General features: G+C 51.6%; 6 protein-coding genes across 6 annotated transcripts; 3 read left to right on the top strand and 3 right to left on the bottom strand.

The window, feature by feature from the left end:
• Positions 1–37: 37 nt before the first annotated feature.
• Positions 38–829, bottom strand: AYO20_03628 (hypothetical protein; the record flags this gene model as incomplete). The annotated part of the gene is made up of 3 exons (XM_022641929.1): positions 38–304; positions 365–693; positions 805–829. 3 exons carry the CDS (start codon positions 827–829, stop codon positions 38–40), a joined length of 621 nt encoding a protein of 206 aa, XP_022502162.1.
• An 816-nt stretch (positions 830–1,645) lies between these two features.
• AYO20_03627 (hypothetical protein) lies at positions 1,646–2,376 on the top strand (the record flags this gene model as incomplete). The annotated part of the gene is made up of 2 exons (XM_022641928.1): positions 1,646–1,693; positions 1,744–2,376. The coding sequence occupies 2 exons, from the start codon at positions 1,646–1,648 to the stop codon at positions 2,374–2,376; spliced, it is 681 nt and encodes a 226-aa protein (XP_022502161.1).
• A 659-nt stretch (positions 2,377–3,035) lies between these two features.
• AYO20_03626 (hypothetical protein) lies at positions 3,036–4,969 on the top strand (the record flags this gene model as incomplete). The annotated part of the gene is made up of 4 exons (XM_022641927.1): positions 3,036–3,251; positions 3,309–3,338; positions 4,323–4,511; positions 4,541–4,969. The coding sequence occupies 4 exons, from the start codon at positions 3,036–3,038 to the stop codon at positions 4,967–4,969; spliced, it is 864 nt and encodes a 287-aa protein (XP_022502160.1).
• Positions 4,970–5,800: 831 nt separating this feature from the next.
• Positions 5,801–11,279, bottom strand: AYO20_03625 (hypothetical protein; the record flags this gene model as incomplete). Its single annotated transcript, XM_022641926.1, has 3 exons — positions 5,801–9,661; positions 10,524–11,187; positions 11,242–11,279. The coding sequence occupies 3 exons, from the start codon at positions 11,277–11,279 to the stop codon at positions 5,801–5,803; spliced, it is 4,563 nt and encodes a 1,520-aa protein (XP_022502159.1).
• Positions 11,280–11,742: 463 nt separating this feature from the next.
• Positions 11,743–15,294, bottom strand: AYO20_03624 (hypothetical protein; the record flags this gene model as incomplete). Its single annotated transcript, XM_022641925.1, has 1 exon — positions 11,743–15,294. The coding sequence occupies one exon, from the start codon at positions 15,292–15,294 to the stop codon at positions 11,743–11,745; it is 3,552 nt and encodes a 1,183-aa protein (XP_022502158.1).
• A 1,326-nt stretch (positions 15,295–16,620) lies between these two features.
• On the top strand, positions 16,621–23,668 carry AYO20_03623 (protein pyrABCN; the record flags this gene model as incomplete). The annotated part of the gene is made up of 2 exons (XM_022641924.1): positions 16,621–19,872; positions 20,057–23,668. 2 exons carry the CDS (start codon positions 16,621–16,623, stop codon positions 23,666–23,668), a joined length of 6,864 nt encoding a protein of 2,287 aa, XP_022502157.1.
• Between the last annotated feature and the right edge of the window lie 4,044 nt (positions 23,669–27,712).

Raw genomic sequence — 27,712 nt, 5'->3', positions numbered from 1 at the left:
TGGAGGTACCGTACCGTCTGATGTCCTAACGTGCGACTCATGCCGCCTCCTTGCCTTTGCCCTTGCCTTTAGCGTCACCTTCGGCCTCATCATCTTCGAGATCAGGCATCTCGTCGTCATCATCATCCTCCTCTTCGTTGTCGTCGCCACCCTCAGCACCTGCTCCTTCTGCTCCCAAGCCAGCGCCCCCGCCGAGTTTGGAGAAGTCAATACCACCAAAGCCACCGTCTTCTCCGAGACCTCCACCAAACTGGTTCATGTAGTCATCCTCGGGTGCTTCGTTCTGTTCGTCCTCATCGACCCACTAAACGGAGACAGGTCAGTAAACGGGGGAGGTCAAGGACTCAGAGCGTTCGGGGCGTACCTTGTCAAAGTCTGTGCGCAGATAGTGTACTTTTGCGGGGTCCTTGAGCAGGCGTGGCCAATACTCTTCCTTGAGTTCCTTCTTCCTAAGAATCATCTGGATGTTGGCACCAGTGTGATGCGTCTTGGAGTTCTCGACGTCAATCTCGGAGAAAAACTCCATTTCAAGGTGGTATGTGGTCTTCTTGCTCTCTGACGTGCCAGTGAAGGTGAGCCCGGTGGGCTTAAGGTCGAGTTTGAGAGATTTGGGGGGGACATCAGGCACGCTGATTGTTAGGTAGATGTAGTTCTTTTCTGGCTCCGTAGCGGATGAGCGCTGCGCCCATAAGACTGTCGACAATCCAAGTCAGTATTCTGATCGGCTCCAAGTCAAGGATTTATTTCTGAGCGTAATGGCATATTGCTGTTATACCGAGATCTTTGCGGTAGGGGTCGATTTACCTTCTGGAGTAACTTGGCTAGACATAGTTGAGGTAGGCGAGTCAGAGGGGCTTCTGCACGAAGGGATGGAAACGTGGTGAGGAACGGGAGGAAGAGTGTCGTCAAGATGTAGACGTAAAACCGGATTGTGAGAAGAATGGAAGATTGAAAAGTCTGCTTGCTGCCTTGCTTTGACTCAAGTCTGCTGCAAGAGGTTCTACTATTTGTGTGTGGGCGATCAGTCTAAGGTGAAAGGGACGAGGCTGTTCGAAGTGCAACGAATAACATCGAAAGCGCCCCCGGGGGCTGCTGGGCTGCGCACTCAGTGCCTGTTCCGCCGCCCACTCAGCTCTTCAGGTACCGTAGCCGCACAACTGGTACATAGTGACTGCCCTCGTACGTTTTGTGCTCTTCCCCCCACTTTCGCCTCCCCCTCGACGTAGGCACCCGTGGGCCGTGACATCTTCCAAGCGCTTCATCCTCCAAAGGTCACCCTTCCAGCCAAGTAACAGAGTCTCTGACTGGGCCTACCCACCACTGTCAACCTTCCTCCACTGACACTTGCAGGTGACGAAGTATTCGCTACAAACTGCTCTTGTTGATCTCCGTTCATCAGCCCTACAACTTACTTTAGACAGCAACCAGACGTTCCGCTTCTCTCACTCTATTCCCTATCCGCATGATCGAGTCCTAGTCCTACCGCAGACATCACCCTCCATTTTCACTTCAAGCCTGCCGCTGGCGGCATCTGGCTCAATCCCCAGCATGGCCCTGTAGTTCACCACAAGAAGCTCCTATCCGCTCGAGCACAGATAGCCAGGCCACTGAGTAAATAAAGTACTACTTCCAAAACATCGTCACAATGCAATCGTTCAAGGCAGTCTTCTTCAAGCCGGATCCCCAGGAACAAGTTCGTCTGGAATCTCTTACAAGATTGGTAACAGGCTAACCTTTCCTCAGAAACGAAAATGCGACAGTATCATCCGGAAAAACGTGCGTGCCTTAGACCGGGATATCACCAACCTCAAAGTCACAGAACAGAAGACGAGGACTCTAATACTGAATGCTGCGAAGCGTGGACAAAAAAACCCTTCGCAGGCGAAACAAGGCGCCGACGAAGCACGAATCTTTGCCAGAGAGTTGATCAAGGTACGGAAGCAATCGGCAAGGCTACACACCAGTAAAGCACAACTGCAAAGCGTGCAAATGCAAGTGAACGAGGCATTTTCGGTCCGGAAGATCGAAGGCAGTTTAAAAGCGAGCACTCGCATAATGAAAGATGTGAATACATTGATCAGGTTACCGGAGTTGACCGGCACCATGCAAGAGCTGAGCCAGGAGTTAATGAAGGCCGGCATTATTGAAGAGATGGTTGGCGATGCTCTTCCCAACGATGAGCTGCTAGAGGGAGAGGACGAAGAAGCAGAGACAGAAGTTGACAAGGTACTAGGTGAGGTGTTGAAGGGAAAGTTGAGCACACCAGAACAGCAAGTACCGCAACTCCCGGTAGAAGCAGAGGAGGAAGAACCGGAGGAGGACAGAGAGGCAGAGTTGGAGCAGATGCGAGGGAGACTCGAGGCCTTGAAGAGCTGACCTGGCCGCGGATCCCCTGCAGCTTCAAAGTTATACTGCTATGTTTTGAGACGATGGCACATGAATGGCGTTATTTGGGGTCAGGTACCAAGTAGAGTATTCCGACATCATCGGCTTCGAGGAAAGCTGTCCACTTGTAAACCCGTAGCCTTGAGACACAGGGCGCATCGGAGGGCGCAGGCATCGCTATGACTAGGTCACGTGACATTGATACACGACATTGCCGAATCGGGACTAGCATTTGCTTGGCTGCATCCCGACTCTCTCCTTGTGCCTGCCTGTTGCTCTGCTTGCGTCTCACCTTAACTTTAGCCGCATTCATCATTTTGGCGTGACTCCCCTTCATTCTCCTTCTGTCTCGCCTTCTCCTTCACCATCGTCGCTGCTCTCAGTCCATATCACCACCATCCAGGCGCATCTTTAATTTTCGCCGCGCGCGCGTCTTCCTCGTCATATTTCCTTGTCATACTTCTATCTCTCCTTCAAACTCTTCAAACCTCGCCGCAGACGGACAGACCTCAACGATTAGTGGTCAATTTGTCCCGCAAGTGAACCCAACTTGACAGCTTTCGCTTGACGCCTACAAAAGCGCGCACCGTCCACTCCTTCCGCCTTTGCACTCTACACCCTTGAAAATCACCTCCTTCTATTCATTCAAGATGTCTGGCAGGCTAGATCAATCTCTCGACTCCATTATTGATAGCCAGAAGAAGGCGAAGCGCGAAGTTCGTCGCCGCAAGGCTTCAAAGTCCACTGGCCCAACTGCTCCGGTCGGTGGTGTCAAAAAGGCGACGAAACCGGCAAAGTCCGCCATCAAGCCATCTGCCGGCGCGGCATCTCAATCCCGCCCAAGTAAGATCGTTGTCAGTGGATTGGTACGTTCTGCCTTGGCTGCCTCATGACCTCTGGCGCTCTGCTGACCTTTTCTACAGCCATTCGACGTCAACGAAGCCCAGATCAAGGTATGTTGATAAAGAGGCTTTCGACCTTGGATTCCATCGCCGCTTGCCACCGCCTGTTATTCTTTGGCTCTTTATGCGAACCGTGTCCGATAAGAGGAAGTCGAATGTTGCGGGAAAGATGCGGGAAGATGTCAAGACGAGAGAGACCATACTCAAGGACAGTATTGCCACGCTGAAATGCTGGCTTTATCCGGGGCAGGCAACAATCTCATCACCTTTGGCTCGCATTTTTTTCTGCGAAGCAATCGGGTGAAAATTGCTGTTCGCTATGGTCTTGCAGGTTCTCGCCGGCTAGCCACCGTGTGAGATACCAATGCAGATCTGCCCGGAGGAGTTCTCAATATGCTGAGATGCTTTGAGACCCTCTCACCTTGTTCGTCTGGGGCATCAGCGAGGTTGCACCCAATCATTCCAGAAGCAGAGCAGAGCAGCGCAGCACAGTACGATCTATCGCGTTTTACCATTGTCCCCTGGGTTTCTGGTCCATCCTGTACCCGACAACATTGCACGAACACACGTTCACCGATGTCAAGGGCCAGGACCTTGCACGGGGCAGTCCTGTTCTCTATCCCTGCATTGAGACATATTTAAACGAGGATCCTGTCGCCCTGCATTGCCTACCACCCAAATCCCAACAACGATCCTCAATTCTGCGGCATATCGTCTGATGGAAAACCGGATACGTTATTATCGTCACCCCGAAGCGTTTCCAACAGTTGGTGTCAGAATGCATACCCATTCCTACCATCCGTTTACCTGGACGACTTCCTCGGATGCCGACGGTGATACACGATTCGACTGCTGGTCTGCTGCTGCTTTTGATACTTTGGCACTCGCTGGTGCTCCAGCGCAAGGATATGCACCCGGACTATACTCTACTGTGGAAACATCTCTTGCTGCATTCTTACCTGGGGACGAACGATGCGGAAGAAATGCTATTCCCACTTCTCTCCAGCAGTTTACTGATCACACGCGGACGAACAGGAATACTTCGGCAAGTCCGTAGGCAACGTCAAAAAGGTCTCCTTGCAGTACAACCAGAATGGACAGAGCCGTGGCATTGCCGACATCATCTTTTCGAGGCCCGACTCTGCCGCCAAAGCGGCCAAAGACCTCAACGGAATGCTGGTGGACAAGCGACCAATGAAGGCAAGCACGGCCACCATCCACACCGTACATGGACCTCTCCTGACCTCGACTAGATTGAAGTTGTGATGGACGCTAGCAGTGTTCCGGAGCCGGCTCGTGCCAAGTCACTCGCGGAACGTGTAGCGTACGCAAACCCATCGAAACGCTCGGGAAAGTCAGAGCCACTGACAAAGACCAGCGCCAACCCCAAAGCTCAACCGAAGTCCGCCACAGCAACAAAGGTGACCGGAAAGGACGGCGTCAAGGGCAGATCGGCTGGCAAACCCGGAAAGCCCAAGCGCGGACGCAATCCTCGAGCCAAACCCAAGACTGCTGAAGAACTCGACGCCGAGATGACTGACTACTGGGGCGGCAACAACCCCTCGGCAGTGGGCACGACTACCGAACCTGCGGCCACTAACGGTACTGCTCCCGCAGCCAATGCCGGCGATGACATGGGCATGGAAGAGATTTCAGTGAGCGACATCGATTTAATCTGCTGAACCCGTCCAGGACTGACACCCGTATCAGTGAATGCCCGTAATTGGATATCGTGAAGGAGGACAGAATCCCAGGAGGAAGATCCGCGCCCACACCCGCACAACCCCTTACGACCGTCAACTTCCCTGCTTTCTCTTTTCACCGCACGACTGTACTGAATAGCCATCTAACATTTTTGGCCACTCTACACCATTCCTTAAACAAACTACTCGATTCATAAACACTGTGTTGCTATCTTTGCAAGGGAAGTAGGGGTTTATGGCGCGGCGTGGTACGTGCAGGTTGGTCGGTAGGAATCGACAGCAATGGCTGTTTCGGCACTGGAGAGTATCAGATTGACATGGGATCGAGAGGCATCAGTGATAATAGAGTAGTACGCCGGACCATTAGCTCGATAATGCAGCATGCAGAATCCTGATCAGAAATATGTTTGCAAATACGGGCTCGAATGCTCAAAGATCACGTCCTCTTGTCAGGTGGTTGTTGGAAAACCATTAGCATTCTTTGCTATGTATCATGTTTCACACCTTTTGTCCTTTTTTGTGGTCATGATCAGTCGTATATTTCGCCGTCAGCTTCGATGAACCCTGCACTGTTACTGTCGTTGAAGTTGTTTCTGTTTGCTAACCCACCGCTTTTCCTTGACTCCCTGAAAGTATCCAATAAGATAAGTACCTGGTTTCGCCCAGTTGGCCGGATTCGTCGGCCCGCGCTGTAATATTCTTGAAAAGAATCTTTTGAGAAGAAAGAGAAAGAAAAAAAGGACGAGAGAGAGAGAGAAAAGGCCAGCCAGCGCGCGAGAGTTTCGAGGTCGGGCTGGCCGATCGTTAGTTTCAGATGAGTTCAAAATCGTCGTCGTCGTCCTCTTCCATATGATGGTGGCCGTCGTCCCTCTCGATCAAGACGACTGAGTTGGAGCTCGAACTTGAGGCGTTGTGGTTGTGGTTGTGGTCGTGGTTGTGGTTGTGGTCGTGGTTGTGGTTGTGGTCGTGGTTGTGGTCGTGGTCGTGATGAGGATGGGAAAGGGGATACGGACCAGGACGACGGACGTAGTGGAATGCGTGAGAGTGAGGATTGAGACGCGGGCGAGGACGAGGACGTTCGTGATACTGGTGGTGGCGAAGAAGAGGGGAGGTCACTCGCTCCATCTCCGTGTCGGTGGCCTGGTTGTAGGTCGGCAGATCTGGGAGGACGAATCCGTGCGGGAAGTTTTGTACTTTGGCTTTGCCTTTTCCGCTGTCCTTGAGCTCGTCCACGTCCTTGTCCTCATCCGCGTCCTCGTCTATTGATATTGCTCTTGCCCTTGGGATTGTCTCAAAGTCCGAGCTGCCGTCATCGGTCTGACATTCATCGTTGCCGACAGTCTCTGCACGACGACGCGATTGACCTCGTCCAGCTCCATCTCTGGCCGTGTCCTTGTTGGTGTTCGCAGAGATGTCGGGTAGCGGGACCAGTCCTTCTGCTCGCTCGCCCTCCCAGTTGTCATCGCCAACGAATGAGTCTCCATCATCGAATGCGTCATCATTATCGTCATGGGCGCCGTCCTCGTCGTTGTCGAGTTCGTCAAAGCTCAGCATATCCGTATCACTCGCAACGTCCGGCCCGATGGCAACTTTGCTAACATCAAAGACATTGCGGTCCACGACTTCAAGATCATCTAGATCCGTAAGCGCCATTTCTCTGCTGACCGTGATGGTGCCGGCACTCGACACGCTCTTCACCGTCCGAGTGCCGTCCGTGGCGAGTTTACTGGCCTTGCCGACCGTGCTTATCGCTTGGGAACTCGTGATCTCTTCGATTTCGCTGCCCGCCTCAGTGTCCGCTTGATCGAATCCTCGCTTGATCCGTCCCGGTCCAAAACTCTGGATGCTTGTTTGGAGAGGATCGAGATTCGGCACGGGTACTTCCTCAAACACACCTCCTGTTCCGTCGTCATTGCCATCAGGGACCCAGAGCGGTAGATAGCGGAATTCATTGGCGTTGAGGCAAAGAAGGTTGTCAAAGAGGTCCGTAGGTAACAAGCCAGTCTGGTGGAAGAGATGCGGTGGATGAAGATTCCTTGAACAGATTGTTTCAATCGCCCTGCTGACCTCATTAAGTAAGGCTCCTGGATCGATGGGGTAGGAATAGCTGCGAGGTAACGGCATGGTGGCTTCATTGTCAGTGTTGCTATTGGAGAAGGATTGTTTGACGCGATTGCCGGTTCGAGGAGTAGACATGGCAGGCTGATTATGATGCATTTGTCCCGTGTCTCCAGCGATATTCAATCCTTCATACTTGCTGGCCGTACTGTCGAAGAACATATTTGAAGATGAGGAAGACGCATCTGCGGCTGCTATTGGCGCCGCCGGCGCTGAATGATTTTCGGGCACGGCTACCTGCTCGTATTGAGATCCGGTAACACCACTGGTGCCTTCATGGTTCAGTAGTCTTTGCCTCGGATATAGAGACATGTCCTCCAGCGTCCAACAGGCGTTGTAGGCTATGTTGTTATTGGTCTGTTGTGAGGGGTTTCCCGTACTTGTCGCCTTGGGTCTCAGTGCGAAAACAGGATGCTCGGTGGCAGGCGCAGATATGGTTGGTCCTGGCGGTGTTGGAGCAGTCATCCATGAAGGATTAACGGGTGCTTGTTCATTTGGGAGGAATATCGGGTTGTCGATATTCCATGGATTGTGGCTAGGGTCGTCGAACTCGATAGTCTTCCGACGCTTGGGATAGCGTGTCCCACGGATGATCTCTTGACTGCACAACATTTGGTTGATGACCATGATCTTGCGGTTGAGTGTGGACCGCGGAACTCGCACAATGCCATTAAGAGGATCGATCTTATAGAGCCCTTTAAGGGCTTTGAGGTGCTCCGTGTCATTTTTCCAGCCAATCGTGCCATCACTGGACGTGTTGTGAATGCCCTCCACGAATTGAGTGTGCTGCAATGCGAACCAGAATGTCTTTGTGAAATGTCTCATTGGTTGGTTCAAAGACCGATAGATTGTGCCGTAATCCTCAACAGAAGCCGATCGAAATGGGAGAGTTGACTTTGGATCCGACTCCAGGTTGCTGAGATCTCCCTGATCCTGCCATAGAACGTAATAGATTCTAGACCTGATATAGTCCTTGACGGTGCTCTTGGCTGATTTCAGCGCTTCAACTGCACGCGGAGTCTGTCCCACAGCATTGTCAAGCATATTATAGGTCGCGCTCTCGTGAAGAAAGTCCATGTCTTGACACAAACCGCAAACCATGCCACGGATTCGCGTGACGAAAGATGAAGCAGCATGGTCAATTCGATTGCGTTCATCGTCGTCCAGAAGCTCCAGCTTTCGACCGTGTACGCTTTGACTGCGGAGGGTCAAAATCTCGGGATTGAACTCGCCACAGGCTTCAATAAGCGCTCTTTCGCCGACAAGGATGGAGAACGCATCTTTAATGAGGTCTGGGGACGCAATGCCCATTGCGATACGATATGCCACTTCCGGGTTATTTTGGATGAAGTTGCTGTTACTCCCTGTATACAGCCAAGTCATGATCCACCCTGAGATACGCTCATGACTAGCACAGCCAAGGTAGCGAGCAACGGCGAAGAAGGTCCAGACTTTAGGGGCAGAGTCGAGCTTCGGGTCGTTCCCTTGGATGGCTTGGAGTACTCGTTCAATCGCAGACCAATGCCGCAGCAAAGAATATTCTGGAGCAATTTGAGGTGCTGAGACTGTAGACGCAGGTTTGTCACCCGAGGATTGACTCTTCGATCTTGTCTCCGTCGTGTTGGAAGCACTAGGAGGGGTAGGGCCTGTAGCTTCAGTGTTCTGGGAAGAAGCCACCGGCTTTACCAACGCGTCGACATAAGGCTGAACACCAAATTCGTCGTGGCCGAGTACAGCAAGAGGAGACAAGTCGTACTTGTCCAACGCCAGGTGCCAGGTGAGCACACCGCGCGTACAGGTCAGGTCAGTAATGAGAACGACAGCCTCGTCATCCTCTTTGGGTGGGCGTAGGTCGATGTAGTACTTGAACTTTCCCCCACGTGCAGCCTCAGCAGTATTCAAGACTCCGAGCTTCCTCAGCCTTCTCTCAGCGCGGAATGACTTGGTGGGATTCAGGAGATCTCTTTCGGTAAACCTGGACTCGTCGCCCATGAGCCGAAGATTCGTGCTCTGAACGATATGGACGCGATCGAAATGGTGCTTGATATAGTCATAGTCCTTGTCGCTTTGCTCTGGCATTTGTGGGGGATAGCCGAAATAGATGGCTGTATCACCCGAATTGTCGTTAAGGGGTGTGAACTCATTGTTGAGACTCAAGACAAGGTCCACTGATGGTTCACACCATGGCCGCAACCGATAGTGACCTGAGCCCAGTCGGGGATCTGATCGTTTCCTTGCTTGGGCCTGTTCTTGAAGAGATAGTTCGATAGCTCGGTCAAAATCCCGGTCCTCACGGTTCTTCACAAGTGCTACTGGTGGGTTGTCAAAGGTCACGGCAGCAGAGGTTTCTTGAGAGACAGGTTGGTGCGAGGATGTGGGAGAAGTTCCTTGCCCATTCCCATCAGTGACATTGTTTCCAGGAATCGGTACTGCTCTGAATGTAGAGAAAGCCATTATTTTGGAGTCAAAGTGGCATGCCTGGAAATTCGTCGTGACGCACAGGCTCAAGCGCGGCTGCGAGAATTTGTATTCGGAGTTGTAGACTGGTAGATACTTTCGAGGTCATTCACAAGGCTGTGATATATTGTTCATCTGTCGACCACGTCCTGCAGATGTCTCGACCGAGATTTTCGGTCAGATACTAACAAAGTCGGTGCAAGGTTGGGGTGAAGAAGGGCTGGAACGCGATGAGTTGGTCGTACAGGGTTCGTCATGCAGCTGTCGTAAGCCTTGTATACCTCAAGACGAGAGTCGCCAGGAGCAGCAAGGTGTGCTATACAGTGAGGGGGAAGAAGAGGCAGAAGAAGAAGGACGGACAAAGAAGAAAGAGGCTGTAGAGGGGTAAAGGGAAAGAAACAATGTGTGTTTGACTCGCTGGTGTCTGCCTGGTGAGCCGTTCTTCAACTTCAGCTCACACCTGGTTCAGCCCATCACACTCCCCCATCCGGTGCCTATCCTTTGTCAATCACTTGGTCATTGGTTCTTTTGGTGTGGATGCTAGACTCTGGGGCCCTGTTGAGGCTTAGGGAGGCGGGGGAGACTTCCTGATCCAACCAAGCCACTCCAGCGCCCTCTCGCTATACGCTATACACGTCCGCTCCGGACAACCTACCTAAATCTCCCGCCGCCTTCCCAGGTGCCTTCCAGATGGGTCTTAGAGGGGCGAGCCTTGTTGCCACAAATACGGGGGTCAATATGAACGAGGAGGAAGAGAAAGAGAGCGAAGACTCACACTTTTTATTTATTTGTGCAATGACTATGGCCAACCGATACAATCCTCCGCAACCCACATAAAAATACAAGCAATAGCCGATGAAACCCAAGAGGAAAGCCAGAAGAAGGACCAGTGCAAGGGACCATATTTCATTCAACCAACACATTTGCTCCAGGCTGGCAGTCCACAGCCGAACCCTACGAACAAATATATCAGGAAGATGACAACCACCACGAGCAGCACCATCACCCGCACGTTCTTCCACCACATCTGCCGCCGTAGTCCTCTACTTCTCACACGGAAATCCCGCGCACTGCCTCCCAGACGATCCGTCTTGTCCACCAACAGGTCAATCCTCTCGCCCCTTTCAAGTACCCGCTCAATGTTTTCAGTCATAATGTCCCTGACACTGTCAATCTCTTTACGGGCGTTTGTCAGGGCATCGCTTGGTGGTGCGGTATTGTACTGCTGGATCATCGCCTTGAGGGTAGAATTGAACGCCGCGGTGCCATACGCGGGCAATGATGAGAAATCGGTAGACTCAGGTTTGTACTGTGCCAAAAACTTCTTCTTGAGCTCCAGCAAGAAAGCGAAGGGCACTCGCCGACCCATTTCTGTCTGAGCGACAACCAGGTAGGTGATGGCTGCATGACTGGATATCTGCTCGTCGGGGCCATTCGAGGTCGAGGAAGGCGAGTCCGCTATGTAGTGAACAAACAGACGATCATGTGTGTAGGTAAGTTTCGCGGGGGTGGAGTGGGAGATCTTGGGGAGAATGACGGAGGCGAGCGACGAGGCCGAAGACGACGAGGTGCCAGGGGCTGTATGCTCAGTCAGGATGGTGGTTCCATGGGCGATGCATGCACTATCATATGAAAATGAGTATTGTCCCGCGTGAGTGTGCAGAAATGGCACTTACTAGAGCAACTGGCTTGGTTGGCTTGAACTCGACGCCATGTTGAGGCGCTACAAACGCAGTTTGAGACTGACTGCCTGGGAGAAAAGGCGCGCGACGGTGGTGAGTTCCCTCTATATGTAGCTTTCGTCAACTATGCGCGAGTTGTAAGGTTTGGAGAATTGGCTAAAGGAAATAGGAAGTAGGTGATATAGACCAACGGATGGATGAACGTGATTGCCTGATGGATAAAGTGGATGGTAACATGCAGAGGGCAGTCGGCAAGGAAGGCGCAGTTAGCCTCATCGGGCACTTGCGTCATACCGTTGCGCTAGAAACTGTTAGCCTCTCACCCTCTCCACTTCAGCCTTGCAAGTATAATCTCGCCTCTCATATGAATAAATATGTCCGATATATCAGGGGTATATACTCGTTTACAGGTAAAAGTGATATCGATGTCTTCCCGCCGTTGAGTCTGGTGTGGAACCGCATTCAAGGCTTTCCAAAACCAACCCCAGGTGAGTCTCAAGTGGAGGGTGGTTGCGTCCTCGCATCTTGTTCTTCACTTCGCCCGTCCTCCCCTTCTGTACTGTATTGCTGGACTCGCACGGGTTCTGCCCCCTTGGCGGGCGACCTCGCTCGGGGTGTAGTAGCCCCTGCATAATTGCTTGCCGGGAGTGTTCGATCAACTTCCTCCTCCCGGGTCCTTGCCTTTCGGCCACTCGTCTGTGCCCCCGCTCCACGGCTCCTGCTCCTCACATCATCGTGTCTCATATGGTCTCTCATCTCATGAATTACCTCTCTGAAGCTCTCTTCAAGGGCATTCATGCGCGCCATCATGATTTTTGTAAATATCTCTTGCTGGTCCTTCTTTTCTTTCTCATGGCGTGACTCGATTGTTCCTTTCACCATGTGAACCGCAAATGAGCTTGGAAGTGCTCCCACATAGCCTCCGCCGATTGCTCTGTTGTCACCAATATCCGACACCAGATCCATTTCGAGGGACGGTTTTCGCCGCACTTGAGCCGGTGGGGGTTTAAGTGACACTAACCCTGCCAAATTGGGCGTCGACCGGAAACCCTGTTCGTCTTTGGTGGGAAGGGTTGGTCGCATTCGAGTTGGACCTGCCGCTCGCTTTGGCGTTCTATGCCCCGCACCACTAGACCCAAGCTTCGAGACAGGAGTGCGAGCCCCTGATCCAGGTGCTGAAATATGCGCCCTGGATGGTGCAACTTTGCCCTCTTCAACCGACGAAGTCTGTTCCGTGCTGGAATCCGTCATGGGCTTAAAAATCATGGTCGCAGCCGACACATTGCGGGAATGATGACGAGCCTGCTCCTCGGGAAGGCGTCGCAAAGGCGAATCGGTACCCGATCGGGGCTTTTCCAGCTTCACTTGGGAAACCGGTGCAAGGAAGTGATTTGCTTCAGGGACAGAGTCTCCAGAAGCCTGCTTACTTGTAAAATAGTCCGGATGTTCTGGGATGGGAGGGATAGTGTTGTGTTGTTCCGGTTCTGTATCACTCTGTGACCGGTGCTCAAGTGTTGTGGTTTCCTCTTCATCACCATCATCATGTGTCGGCATTTCATCATCTCCCTCCGCATCGGTGTTGCCCGCCGGCTGTTCCAATGCTGAGGGTGTGATCTGTAAGGGATTTGTCTCGGCTGGGGATAAGAAGCCTTGGTTGGTCGTGAAGTCCTCGGGGTCAGATGCGACTGACATGGTTTGGCGAGAAAAGTCGCGAGCTCGGCTGACGCGGCGCGGTCTGCGAGATATCGTTCCCTTAGCCTCGAGCCTATCGACAACTTGCCGGTCTTGCTCCTGCGGCGGGTCTGCCACGTCGTCACCCATCTTATTCATCCACGTGCTAACCACATTACTAGCCTTGCGCCGGTCTCGACTATCATGAGCATTTCTAACGGTACTGTCAAAAGGCTGCCTGAACACTTCTTCTAGAGCCCTGTCCTGGCGAAAGGTAGCAATGGAAGGTGCTCGGTTGAGTCGCGTAAATTTTGTGGTTCTTCTCACACGCCCTCGTCGCTCGACAAGATCGATACTGTCATAGACGGTAGACTGCATAATGGTCTTTTCGTACAGTAAGATCGAGAACAGCAGGGGTAAATGGGTAATCTTGATGATGGTCCGATTGATCTTGACGTATTGACGGAAGGGGACGAAGTACCTGAGAGGGACCAGAAGCCACTGTAGGATGTTCGTTGGTGCGACGTAAGAGAAGAGCGCATCCGATTTGACGTGAGAAATGGTGTTGACCGCAAACAAGAACTGGTGCTCTTCACTCGCATTTCGGACAATAGCCATAAAGGAATTGGTCAGTACAGTGATCAGGATGGTGACTACGAGGAAGTGACAGATGAACAGGAACAAAGTCAAAATCATCTTTCCCAGAATATTGTAGCCATCCCATCGATCCCAAGCGGCTGGCGTGAAACCCATGAGCATTTGTAGTAGAGCATAAGCCACCGAACTAGGAGTGTCAATACCATCGTTGCCAAATGACAAGGTGAGTGCAACGAAGAACCCACTACAGCTGATCAGGATGAGTAGTGAGACGGCGATGAGATCCACTGCCATGTATCGAAAGGCAATCAGAAGCGGTGAGAAATAGCGGTAATGGTCCAGCACAGAAAACAGTCGCGGAAAGAGTAGGATAGCGTCGGCCGCAAGGACGTCGTAGGCCATGTTGGCTACCATGTGTTTCCTGACATCCGGCATGAGAATCCCGTAGAGTCGCAGTGCCAGGTGGATGACGAGAATGAGGAGGATTCCCAGGTCGAAAGTGTTCCAGAAGCTAGCAATGTAGAGACTGAATCCTTGTTCATTGAATCCAACGATCTCATCGAGCATATAGCCGGCAGCCCAGAACCAGAAGACAACTTCGAGCGTCGTGATCTCGAGAGAGCGCTGAACGAGCACGGCGACAAACAAGCTCAGGAGAACAGCAAAGGACAAGGTGGATAGTATGTTGCGGTATCGAGGAACGCGCAACCGGGACAACTTGAAAAGAGAAGCATCCCGAGGATCGTACAGCGTGACGGCTCGTCTTGGTGTAAAAGAATTAGGGTGGATAGGAGCGGACTTTGCTGATAAGCCACCATCATTTGTGCCGTAACCTCTCGATCGACTCATTGTAGGCACCGGTCTATGCAGACTGTCGGCCGCCGAGTGGAACACGATTGTGCCAGCCCATATTGCCTCAAGCTGCTTCACTACCATGGGATGGGAGAGAAACATTTTAGCCTGGGCGCGGATGGCAATCTCAAAGCACGAGATCCTTGCCGGCCGTTGAGCCGGCCTTTTTGAGCTTGCTGTGTTTCTTCGTTCGTGTTCGGTCTGAGGCATCGCGTCCAACTGCCCTTGAAGAGGATCAAAGTCATAGGACAATGCGTCAATCAGCTCTCTCGTGGAAAAGTCCTTGAGAAGCTTGATGGCCACCAGCTCACAGACCATTGCACGGGTTTTGTTTGTCCCACTATTACCCGAGGACATAGCTGCCTCTTTGCTATACTGAAGGCAGTTTGCCATGAGAGCACAATGCGTAGCAGCGTTCAGATGGTTGCGTCGGATTTCCTGTTCAATAGGCTTGACCAGGAATTGCGAGACTTGGGGAGCCCGAAGTTGCTCCCAGGTCAAGACGGTATCGCACCGGGAGCTCACCAACAAACGGATGGCGTGCGTGAGGGCAAAGACGGGGATGGCATCGAGACGAGCGGCCGAAAATATGGGAAGGAGGGGCGTCGTATCGTCAGGCCCGTCTTCGTCGTCTTCGTCGTCGTTGTCAATTTCTTCCCCATCTTCAGTGGGTACCTCCTCTTCCTCCTCTTGGTCGTCGTCTTCTTCGACATCTTCAGACCCGTCTCCTTCGTCGTCGATGTCTTGATCATGGTCTTCTTGAGAAAAGGGAACACGGTCGTGTAGGGAAGGTCGCCTCCAAATTCTTCGAATTGGGCGGCGTGAAGCCTCGGGGGACTGTGTGGTTCGAGTGTAGGTTGAAGAGAAAGGTGACCGTTCCCGCCGCCTCTGGCTTCGGAGAGCGCGTGTCAGAGAGAAAGAAATCATAATCGAACCAATAAGCCACCAGGAAGTTGTGGCGCACAGTGGGCGGTGGGCGATAGTCGATCAGGCAATGGATAGGTAAATTAGAATGCAAGACGCGTAAACAAATTGTTGCGACCCCGGACTGAAAAAGAAACAGAAAACACGTCTCAATCCTAGATAGTCATTTTGAACAGCAGCAGAAAACCACCAACGAGCCAGAGAACAAGAAGAAAGAGTAGGGGGAGGGACGGGTGAGGAACTTGTCGGTGAGTCTCTGATAGCAGCGTCGAGGCATGCGGGATATTCTGTTTGCACGAGCAGAGGGAGCACAATGCGAGTGGTAAACAGCGCGCAGGTGCGCCCTGCCAGTCCCGCTTTGGCCTGGTAGAAGAACCCTGAACCTTACCACTAGCAGCAGTCGTGGGGTGGCCCATGGCTTGCTGCAAGCAACAATTGCATCAAGACACACGGGATTCCATCTGCATGTACTCGGTACAGAATGTGGGAGGGTGGAATTTGATGGGCGATCACGGTGATTGTATCAGTGAGACGAGTCGTCAGTTGTGGCACAAGCGATGGGCGCAGGCGAACGTTTGGTGACATCAGGGAAACGGGCTGCAGATAAGGCTCTTTGGGGATGGGAGTTTGTACATTTCAGGCTTGTGATTGGGGGTCGCCTACCAGATGCCGAGGGTGACTTGCACGCTTAGAGCCGCTTATGCAAGAGGTCATGGGGATGCAGCGTGGGGTAGCAACATTGGATCCTCGATCACTTGAAGCCCATGAACCCAGCACCAAATAACATTGAAAGGTTGAAGCCGCAGTGGGTGTCTAAGCATGTGCATGGCATGGCATGGTATGGGTTTCATTGGTATCCAATGCTATAACCTCGACATTCTGTCATGCCGATTTATCACCTGCTGTCGCCTGTATGTCTTGATACTAACTACCCGCTCCTCTCATCGTCTCTTTACCAAGCGTGCCAGGGAAATCATGAGGCAAAGGAGTGATGCAAGGTCTGAAAAAATTCGAATCCCATCGGGTGGCCCCTTGGACCCAAAGCCGGGCACCTGCAGTAAGTAGCGGAGAGCCACGGCCACTTCCGTCCCCTGATTGGGTGACAAGAAAAAAAATTGCTTGGCATCAAAAAAGGACTTTCTCAGCACTGTCCAAGTGTCTCAATTTCTCCTGGAACAGCAATATCATGCTATTTGATCTTCTCTTGTTTCATACAGCTCCGAAGTTGGCACTTCTTCGTACATAACTTGATCCCTACCGCCGCCATACGCTTCAGATGTGCCCTTGATTGTCGCCCTGCTGCGCTGACAGCAGTCCTCTTACTTCATCATGAATCGGTCAATCCCTTCGAACACCGATGGTCATCGCCCAGTATCCAGAGACAGTAATCTACCTCAAAGCCCAACGGTTGCAGCCTCTGTTGGAATAAGCAGCGCCGATGGTCCCCTCTCCCCGACCATTCAGATCGATGGAGACCATTTGGGTGCTCTCAACCCTATGGCAACACCTCAGCCCTTTAATGGTGACCAACCCAAGGTCTACCTTGAGCTCCGGGATGGTCAGGTGTTTGAAGGCCTGAGCTTCGGTGCCAACAAAAGCGTTTCTGGAGAACTCGTCTTCCAGACCGGTATGGTCGGCTACCCAGAGTCTATCACTGATCCCTCCTACCGCGGACAGATCCTAGTCATTACTTTTCCGTTAGTCGGCAACTATGGTGTACCCTCGAGAGACACCTTGGATGAGCTGCTGGGCGATCTTCCCAAATACTTCGAATCCAACCAGATCCACATTGGAGGCCTGGTAGTTGCCTCATATGCCGGTGAGAGCTACTCTCATCACCTGGCTAAATCTTCTCTAGGCGCCTGGTTGCAGGAACAGGGTGTTCCGGCAATGTGTGGCGTCGACACCAGAGCTCTGACAAAGAGAATACGAGAAGAAGGAAGCATGCTTGGCCGTATGCTTCAGTCACGACCCTCTCCAAAATCAAAGCTTTCCAATGGTATCAACCCTGGTGGGCTATCAAATGGAGACGTAGTGATGGGCCCGCAAAACTGGCAAGATCAAGTTGAGGGAGTGGAGTGGCATGATCAGAACAAGAGAAATCTTGTGGCAGAGGTATCTGTGAAGGAGCCCCGAGTTATCTCGCCTCCCATTACACGAGCTCTGCTGCATCCTTCTGGACGTCCTGTTCGCGTCGTGGTTGTCGATGTCGGTCTCAAGTACAATCAACTTCGCTGTCTGTTATCTCGAGGGGTGGAGGTTCTGGTGGTGCCATGGGATTATGACTTTCCGGCCCTTGCTGGAAAAGATTACGATGGATTGTTCATCTCCAACGGCCCCGGAGATCCCGCAATGCTCTCAACAACTATCAAGCACATTTCAGAGGCTTTGAAGGAAGCCCGAACCCCCATTTTTGGCATCTGTCTTGGTCACCAATTACTTGCTCGCGCAGCCGGTGCTGAGACGTTGAAGATGAAGTTTGGTAATCGTGGCCACAACATCCCCTGCACAAACCTATTGTCTGGACGATGCTACATTACTTCACAGAACCACGGATTCGCCGTCGAGTCCATGACCCTCCCTGAAGGATGGGAAGAATTATTTGTGAACGCAAATGATGGCAGCAATGAAGGGATCCGACACGTATCTCGACCATACTTTAGCGTGCAGTTTCATCCTGAGTCTACACCTGGACCCCGAGACACCGAATTCCTCTTTGATGTCTTTATTGATGCAATCATGAAGAGTCTTGAATCTGTTGATTATCTACTCCGCCCCGTATCCTTCCCAGGTGGAACGATTGATGAGAACGATCGAGCACATCCTCGTGTTACGGTGAAGAAAGTCCTTGTCCTCGGAAGCGGTGGTCTAAGCATCGGCCAAGCAGGAGAATTTGATTATTCCGGCAGTCAAGCAATCAAAGCTCTCAAGGAGGAAGGAATCTACACCGTCTTGATCAATCCGAACATTGCCACTATACAAACCTCCAAAGGTCTCGCTGACAAGGTGTACTTTTTGCCCGTCAACGCAGACTTTGTTCGCAAAGTCATCAAATATGAGAGGCCGGACGGGATTTACTGCACGTTTGGTGGCCAAACTGCTCTACAAGTTGGTATCCAGCTCAAGGACGAGTTTGCAGCTCTCGGGGTTCAAGTTTTGGGGACTCCAATCGATACTATCATCACCACCGAAGACCGTGAGCTTTTCGCGAGAAGCATGGAGTCAATTGGAGAAAAATGCGCCAAATCAGCGTCCGCTTCCAGTCTGGAAGAGGCAATGCGAGTCGTTCAAGATATTGGGTTTCCTGTGATTGTCAGAGCTGCATACGCACTGGGGGGACTTGGCAGCGGATTTGCTGAGGATCCAAACCAGCTGCGCGAGTTATGCACAAAAGCATTCGCCGCAAGTCCGCAAGTACTTATTGAGCGGAGCATGAAAGGCTGGAAAGAGATCGAATACGAGGTCGTGCGAGACGCCCGCGACAATTGCATAACAGTCTGCAACATGGAGAATTTTGATCCCCTGGGGATCCATACAGGGGACTCGATCGTCGTTGCCCCTTCACAAACTCTGTCGGATGAAGATTACAACATGCTACGAACCACAGCTGTCAATGTGATTCGCCATCTGGGTGTCGTGGGAGAGTGTAATATCCAGTACGCTCTCAACCCTTTTTCCAAGGAGTATTGCATTATAGAGGTGAACGCCCGATTGTCTCGATCTTCAGCTTTAGCCTCGAAAGCGACAGGATATCCGCTGGCATTTATTGCCGCCAAACTCGGACTGGGGATCCCGCTGAACGAAATATCCAATTCAGTCACGAAAAAGACTTGTGCCTGCTTCGAACCCTCGCTCGACTACGTTGTCGTCAAAATCCCCCGCTGGGACTTGAAGAAATTCACCCGAGTATCCACACAGCTCGGTTCTTCAATGAAGAGTGTCGGTGAAGTCATGTCTATCGGCCGGACGTTTGAAGAAGCCATTCAAAAAGCCATTCGCTCTGTCGATGTTCACAATCTTGGGTTCTCGGATATCTCAAACCCTCTCATGTCAGTCGACGATGAATTGCAGACGCCGTCAGACCAAAGAATGTTTGCGATCGCCAATGCCATGCACGCGGGATATTCTGTGGACAAGATCTGGGAAATGACAAAGATTGACAAGTGGTTCCTTTCTCGACTTAAAGGTCTGAGCGATTTCGCCAAACTCATGTCCACTTTCACGGCGAGCAGTATCCCTCCGTCGTTGATTCGACAAGCCAAACAACTTGGGTTCTCGGACAGGCAGCTAGCTCGGTACTGGAACTCGAACGAACTGGCAGTGAGACGTCTGCGGGCTGAGGCGGGCATCCATCCCTTTGTGAAACAGATCGATACCGTTGCCGCCGAGTTCCCCGCCGTCACCAATTATCTTTATCTGACCTACAATGGCACGGAGCACGACATCACGTTCAACGACCACGGCGTAATGGTCCTCGGGTCTGGCGTCTATCGGATTGGTTCCTCTGTGGAATTTGATTGGTGCTCAGTCAGAGCTATCCGCACTCTTCGAAAACAAAACTTCAAAACGATCATGGTGAATGTAAGCTAATTATTTCTCATTTCTTATGTTTCTCTGGCCGCTCCTGCCTTTCGAGGAGCTCTGGACCCTCGTCGGTCGAGCACCGGGCTCAACTGATCGCCACCCATCCCACCCAGCCCCTTTGGCCCCTATTCTTTCGCATTACTATTCAGCACTTCAACGGCCTTTGCTAACCTCAAAATAGCTAAATCCGGAGACAGTCTCCACAGATTACGATGAGGCCGACAGACTATATTTTGAGAATATCGACTTGGAGACGGTGTTGGACGTCTATCAGCTGGAATCGGCTAGTGGTGTCATCATTTCGATGGGTGGACAGACACCCAACAATATCGCCTTGCCTTTGCATCGATTAAATGTAAAGATACTGGGAACATCCCCAGAGATGATTGACTCGGCCGAAAACAGGTACAAGTTCTCTCGGATGTTGGACAGAATCAAGGTGGACCAACCATCATGGAAAGAGCTTACAAGCATCGAGGATGCGCTGCAGTTCTGTGAGAAGGTCCAGTATCCCGTTCTAGTGCGGCCATCCTATGTTCTATCCGGAGCAGCAATGAATACCGTGTATTCCAAGGACGATCTCGCGAACTATCTCAACCAAGCTGTTGCTGTATCAAGAGAACATCCCGTCGTGATTACGAAGTACATCGAAAATGCGAAAGAGATTGAAATGGATGCCGTCGCGAAAGACGGTGTCATGACAGGGCATTTCATCTCTGAACACGTCGAAAATGCCGGTGTTCATTCAGGAGACGCCACCCTCATATGTCCTCCACAGGACCTTGAGCCAGAGACTATTGCTCGTATTGAGGAAGCAACCCGCAAGATCGGGAATGCTCTCAATGTTACGGGACCATTCAACATCCAGTTCATTGCCAAAGACAACGAGATCAAAGTCATCGAGTGCAATGTGCGAGCCTCGAGGTCCTTCCCTTTTGTTTCGAAAGTCATGGGTGTGGATCTCATCGAGATGGCGACCAACGTTATGATGGACAAACCTGTGACTCCATATCCGCCCATCAATCTGCCTCCCGATTATGTTGGCGTCAAAGCGCCTCAATTCTCGTTCTCTCGTCTGTCGGGAGCAGACCCTGTGTTGGGTGTCGAGATGGCGTCGACGGGAGAAGTTGCCTGCTTTGGACGAGATCGGTACGAAGCGTACATCAAGGCAACCATTTCGACTGGCTTCAAATTGCCTGAAAAGAATATACTCCTCTCGATTGGGTCTTACAAAGACAAGCAGGAGATGCTTCCCTCGGTCCAGAAATTGCATCATCTGGGATATAATATATTTGCAACTTCTGGGACGGCCGACTTCCTCGAGGAGCACGGCATCAAGGTCAAATACCTGGAAGTTCTGGCTGGAGACGACAAAGACCAAAAGTCGGAGTATTCGCTGACGCAGCACCTGGCCACGAACATGATTGATCTCTACATCAATCTACCCTCCAACAATAGGTTTAGGAGGCCTGCCAACTACATGAGCAAAGGCTATCGGACCCGGAGAATGGCTGTCGACTATCAGACTCCCTTGATCACCAACGTCAAGGTTGCCAAGATCCTTATCGAAGCACTGGCCAGGCATTATGATCTGAATATCCGGAATATCGATTTCCAAACGAGTCATCGGACCGTGGTTCTTCCAGGTTTGGTCAACGTGGCCGCCTTTGTCCCCGGTATTGCTCAGAGGGGATCTTCGGATTTCTCCCTTGTTACCAAGGCATCCATTACAGCAGGCTTCAGCATGGTCCGGGTCATGCCTGTCGGCATTGATAGTGCTGTCACTGACGCTCGCTCCCTTAAAGTGGCACAGTACAATGCTCAAAGTGGCGCATTCTGCGACTTCAACTTGTCTGTAGCGGCGACCGATTCCAATTCCGAGCAGATTGTCCATGTCAAGGAAGAGGTTGGGTCACTCTTCATTCCATTCAACCATCTCTCTTCTGGCAATATCAACAAAGTTGCGACTGTGACAGCACATTTTGGAACTTGGCCGTCATACAAACCCATTGTGACTGATGCCAAAACTACCGATCTAGCATCAATCCTCTTGCTGGCCAGTCTACATGACCGAAAAGTCCACGTGCACAATGTCACCTCCCGGGACGATATTAGCTTGATTGCCCTTTCCAAGGAGAAAGGGTTGAAGGTCACTTGCGATGTGTCAGTCTACAGCCTCTTCTTGTCGCAGTCAGACTTTCCCGAATGCCCCGCGCTTCCAACGGCTGCCGATCAGCGAGCTCTGTGGGATCATCTGCCAACAATTGATGTGTTCTCGATTGGTAGCCTGCCATACCAGATTGCCGGCGATAATGCAGTGCCCACTGTGGGAATTGCTGATGCTCTTCCCCTACTCCTTACGGCGGTCTCTGAAGGTAGAATGACCGTGGAGGAAGTCACCACACGTCTGCACGACAACCCAACGGCGATCTTTGAGCTTCACGACCAGCCTTCGACGTCTGTCGAAATTGACATTGACCGCCCCTATGTGCTGCAAGCTGGCGAGGTGTGGTCGCCGTTTGTCGGAAGGACTTTGCGAGGTGCGGTTTCCAGAGTCATTTTCCAGGGCAAGACCACTTGCCTTGACGGTGAAGCACTATTGGATGATCCTCGAGGTTCCAACATGTCTTCACACCTGCTCCATCCTGTGTCGACATTGGGAGGTCCCGGATCTCCAGTCATCCAAGCACAAGTGGAGAGTCCAAGCGACAGACGTGTCTCGATGAGCACCAGGAGCAGGCCAATTGTCCGTGCTCGCCCCATGGAAGAACTCTTGGAGACCACCACTCCGGTCCTTCCAACCGCAGCGTTGTACCAACCTCAACCTTCCTCCACTATTTCGCCGTCTCTACTCTCTCTTCTTGCTTCGTCACCCTTCAAAAATCGCCATGTTCTGTCGGTCAACCAATACAATCGTCAAGATCTACATATTCTGTTCACCGTGGCACAGGAAATGCGCCTGGGTGTGCAACGACAAGGCATCCTTCCCATTTTGCAATCTCGCGTTCTTTGCACCATGTTCTATGAACCCAGCACCCGTACATCGTCGTCCTTTGATGCTGCCATGCAACGGCTAGGAGGGCGCACGATTGCAATCAACACCGATCACTCGAGTACTCAGAAGGGAGAGACCTTACAGGACAGTATTCGGACACTGGGCTGCTACGGCGACGCTGTAGTACTCCGCCATCCGGACGAAGAGTCGGCTGCTACCGCGGCCAAGTTTTCTCCGGTACCTATCATCAATGGCGGAAATGGGAGTCGCGAACACCCTACCCAGGCTTTCCTCGATCTCTTCACTATCCGTGAAGAGTTGGGTACTGTCACTGGCCTCACGGTCACATTCACGGGCGATCTCAAGTACGGACGTACGGTTCATTCCCTGGTCAAGCTCCTCCAGTACTACGAAGTGCGCATCAACCTGGTGTCACCGAGAGCACTTGCCTTGCCATCCGATGTACGCGATCTCATCGTGTCCTCAGGTCAATTAGCCATTGAATCCGAAACGCTCACCCCAGAGATCGTTGCCAAAAGCGATGTTTTGTACTGCACGCGTGTTCAAAAGGAGAGGTTCCCCTCACTCGACGAATACGAGAGATTGAAGGATAGTCTGATTGTGGACAACTCTGTTTTGAAATATGCGAAGCAGAGCATGATTGTCATGCACCCGTTGCCGAGAAACAGGGAGATCAGCGAGGAAGTCGACTTTGATCAACGAGCAGCTTATTTCAGACAGATGCGGTATGGGCTGTACACGAGAATGGCGCTGTTGGCACTTGTGCTAGCGCATTAAAAAGAGACGTTGGCGGCGACAGTTGTGGCAGAGGGGTGTCTATTCCGTTTGAGCCACGTTGAATTTTCACGTCAGTCTCTACATCGGCATCTGGACGGGAATTTACAAAATCCAAGAAGAAAAAACATGACCAAAAAAGATATCAAGACAAAAGGGAAAAGAAAAGCGAATTTGAGGCGTTTGCAGTGAGAAAAACGGTCCAAAACACAAAAACCAACCAAAAAAAAGGGGCTTGGAAAACGAAAAGAGATCGCAAGGGAAGGCAAGGAAAGGCACATATTCAGTCAAACACGACGGGCCAGGCAAACGGTTGATAGAAGTTGCACTTACCTTGCTGTAGATTGAAATTCGATAGACTAAGCCGACACAAACACGTATCTAATCGGGAACGTCTTGGCCTCGCGGCGAGTATATGAAGTCATGATTGGACGTATGTGGTATAAGTATATATATATTTGTGTCTATATGTATAATATTATAATATATTATGTCGGGTTATGTATGTTATATCTGTATATATGTACTGCATGTCGTTAATATATAAAACACCATCCCCACCCCGACTGCAGTCAACCTTTGTCGTGCTACTCAAGGCTTCCTTGATTGGGCTGTTCCGCCAACGTTAGTACCCAGATCGCCAGGTGATCCCTCGCCGCTTTGCGCTCCCTCCAGTAACGTCTCTACCCTGTTCGCGTCTACTCGACGTGCTCTCTCTCGTTTGTCGTTTACTGCAGGTTGATTCTCCTCTGTGTACTCGGTAACGGCCCAGGTGCACGCCCAGTCGGCATTACGAACGATCACTCCATCTCGAACCGAAACCGAAGCCGAAACCATCAATGTACATGATGCTACGCGACCCATTGCCGTGCGACCGTGCAACCGTGCGACCAGGGGGGCGACGAGTGGTGGCGCTTTTCTGGCTACTTAGGTAGGGAGCAGTCAAGAGGGGTTGGTTAGCTTGGGAGAGAAAAGAGTTCCGAGGAGTCAAAGCCCGCACACCAGCCTTTCTGCTTCCGCTTCTGATTTCCGACGTCGGTGGAAAAGGGAATGGTTGGCGCAAGTCAACAAAATCCGTCCGTTTTAGGCACGCGTGTGTCTACACGACGCCGGTTGAGACATACCCACCCACCCATCGGGTCTTCGAACATGAAGCGCGCTTGCGAAACCCGAGTGAAGACGTTTCAAAGCTGTAGGCAAAACCCTCAACATGTGATTCGTGCGGAATACTTTCTTTGTCAAACGGCACAGGCGCGGCCGAGCCAAACTCCTTGTGTACCGCCGAGCGGACAGATGAGAGATATCCCCCTGTCTCTTGATGCTCAAGACAGGAATCTCATGGGTGAATGGCCCAAATGTGCTAGGCGTACTTCGTCAGATTCATCGGATGATTAAAACTCAGACTCGGTCAGTTGTATCCCATCGGAGTATTGAACAACGTGCGCGAGCCTCGTGGTGCGCATTGGAGAGCTGTTTATATGTGCTGACTCTGGTTAATCCAGCAGGTCTCCCCCACTGAAATTCGAGCATCAAACTCACAAGTCATCGTGGGGTTTTTTGACCCTGTAAACCTCGTGGGACACTTGATCAAGGTTCACCGAGGGGAAAGACTTGCAATACAGATTGAAGACGAGGTTTATCGTCGCGGGGTCCCGTTCGTATCTCTCGTGGAAGCGAAGGACGATACGGTTCGGGCCCATCTCTCCATCGAGGGACGCTTGGTGGCGATGGCGGAGGGAGGTGATTGACATGGTACATCGGTAGGTTTTGCTACTTCATCTGGAGGTTCTCCAGGATTGCTGTCACTTGCTGGCCGAGGAATGCCTGTCGCCTCGTAAAGGAAACTCTCCCGAAAGATCTTGGCAGATTGGCCACGTTTGCATTCACTCGTATCCCCAAGATCAATGTGCATAATCGCGTCGCAATGAAAGATGCAACACCATGTGAGTCGGTTGTCCGGAGATCAAGCGGGTTCATCTAGCATCATTACTTTCTGGGGAGGCTGTACATGGAAGATTCCGACTGTAACACCGATAGTTGGACGCCATGGAGTTTCCAGTTAAGAGTGTTGAGATGGGCAATAAAGCACGCTTGTGGCGGGAATTGGAGCTGTACATACTCATTGTTGACAGGTGTGTGCTTGCTGGAGTACCTACCGCACTTGCTCAATGTGTTGTCGACATTTGGCAAGAGGTTTGGCAGGGTGGCCTCATTGCTCTCGATCATGTGAGGGATGAAGCCGCTGCTCAGGCAAGGAGCAGGCTTTATCCATTTTCAGAACACTGGATTGAGGCTGGGTGCTCGGTCTTAAAACAAGAGACGAGGCCAAACAGCCGCCGTGTCGCTGCCTTGTTCCCCTACCCACCTTGTACGTACTCCGTGGTCCCATAGAGTTCTGGGAGTCTCAACTGCACGGTGTGATAAAGCAGCAGAAAAACGAGTATTAGCCTGAATAAAGAGAGCCATTGGACACTATGTCATGGCATACAGCCACCCAACAGCCAACCCCTGCATGTGCTGAGTGTGCAGCGAGTGTAGCGAATGCAGCGAATGTGCCCCAAGATGGGTGGGGGCGCAGGCTGAGTAACGGCAGAGATAATCAGTTCCTCTGCCATGTCAGACATCGAGGGCCTACCGCATCAGGCAGGCCCTCTGAGGCCAGAACATGTTCTTCTGCAGGGCGTTGATATGTCATTGCAGATCTGTCTGGCTGGTGTCAAACACTGGACATCTTGGTGCTTTTAATTTCCCCGTGACTCGTAGGATTCAGACTCAATGGCCGGTATCTGAACGCTAACCATTTCCAGGAATTTCACACATTCCCCTTTGCTTGGATGTTTGATTGCACGTTACCTGCGTTTGGCGGTGGCCTCCGACAGATTCAATGGGTGACCTCATACCGAGATTGTCCGTGCTTCAACCTTGCAGCATCTTTCTGGTCTATGAGTGTCACTGTTGTTGGTGTAGGGAGTAAAAACGCTCATAATGAAGGCGTTTTGTCGGCACTGTCATCGAGATGATTCAATCGTGTACGAACGAGTACAAGGGAACCATAGCGCGAATTGTACACAGGGACCAATCAATTTGTGCAAAAAGGCAGTGAGCCATAAGACTCGCACCAGATCCGGAGCTGGTGCCGAAAACGAGGGGGAGTCTCTGATGGCTGATGGCCAGCGGAGTTCCGAGGAGATGATCTCCGACACCAGCTCAGGGAAAGATCTCCTCGGCCAGTGGGTGAAAGAGACTGGCTACTACAGCAGTGAGTCAATCTGGTCAGTGACGAGCCATCTCTTCTCCTATCTTAGCGCAGAGTAATGGTCATGTATCCCACAAGTCAAAGCCTGTAGATAGAGCGAACAAGGTTTGACGCTCGCTGTTCGAGTCCGTATAAGGTAAGGATGGTACATCAAGAAGTCAAGAATCCTCCCTCGCTTTTCCAATGAGACATTAAGCGGAATCCCATTTTCGCGCAGTGCGCGCGCGTGCGAAAAAAAAAATCCAACAAAAAAAAAAAAAAATCCCAGAGTCCTGGACAGGCAGTCAGGTACAAGGCGCCCATTGTTCGGGGGTCGCACCGGATGGAAAACCGCTCAGTGGAGATTATCGATCCGCTTGTGGGGAATATATTGGACTTCTAGAAGGATGCCGGGAATGGAATTTGATGGAGCTCGTTGACACTGTGACAGTGACCTCGAATCCTTCAACAGGACTGATGCTTGAGGAAGTCGCAGAGAACAGGTATACCGTTGAGAAGAAAGGATTGTGGAGGAGCTGGGGCTTTAGCGAACTCTTCTCGAAGGTTTCTTGATTCGGCAGTTCCTACGAGTTTGTCGAGGTGGAAGGAGATAAGGTCAGCAAGACTGGGTGTGCAGGACGCGCATAATCTGAAACAGTGACGAACGGATGGTGTGCCGGGAGGGTGGCCTGTTCACCTTCTAGAAGACTGCTGAACGAGGCATTCGTACCGAGAGCGGCTAGAGCTCCTATCCCAAAGAAGTAGTGTCGTTGCTTGGTGTGTCAGTAAGTATGGGTGAGTAGAGGGAGCAC

Source organism: Fonsecaea nubica (genome assembly GCF_001646965.1).
Source record: "Fonsecaea nubica strain CBS 269.64 chromosome Unknown Scaff17, whole genome shotgun sequence".
Lineage (NCBI taxonomy): Eukaryota > Fungi > Ascomycota > Eurotiomycetes > Chaetothyriales > Herpotrichiellaceae > Fonsecaea > Fonsecaea nubica.
The sequence above is the reverse complement of the archived record's forward strand: the minus strand, read 5'-3'. Positions and strand labels throughout refer to the sequence as shown.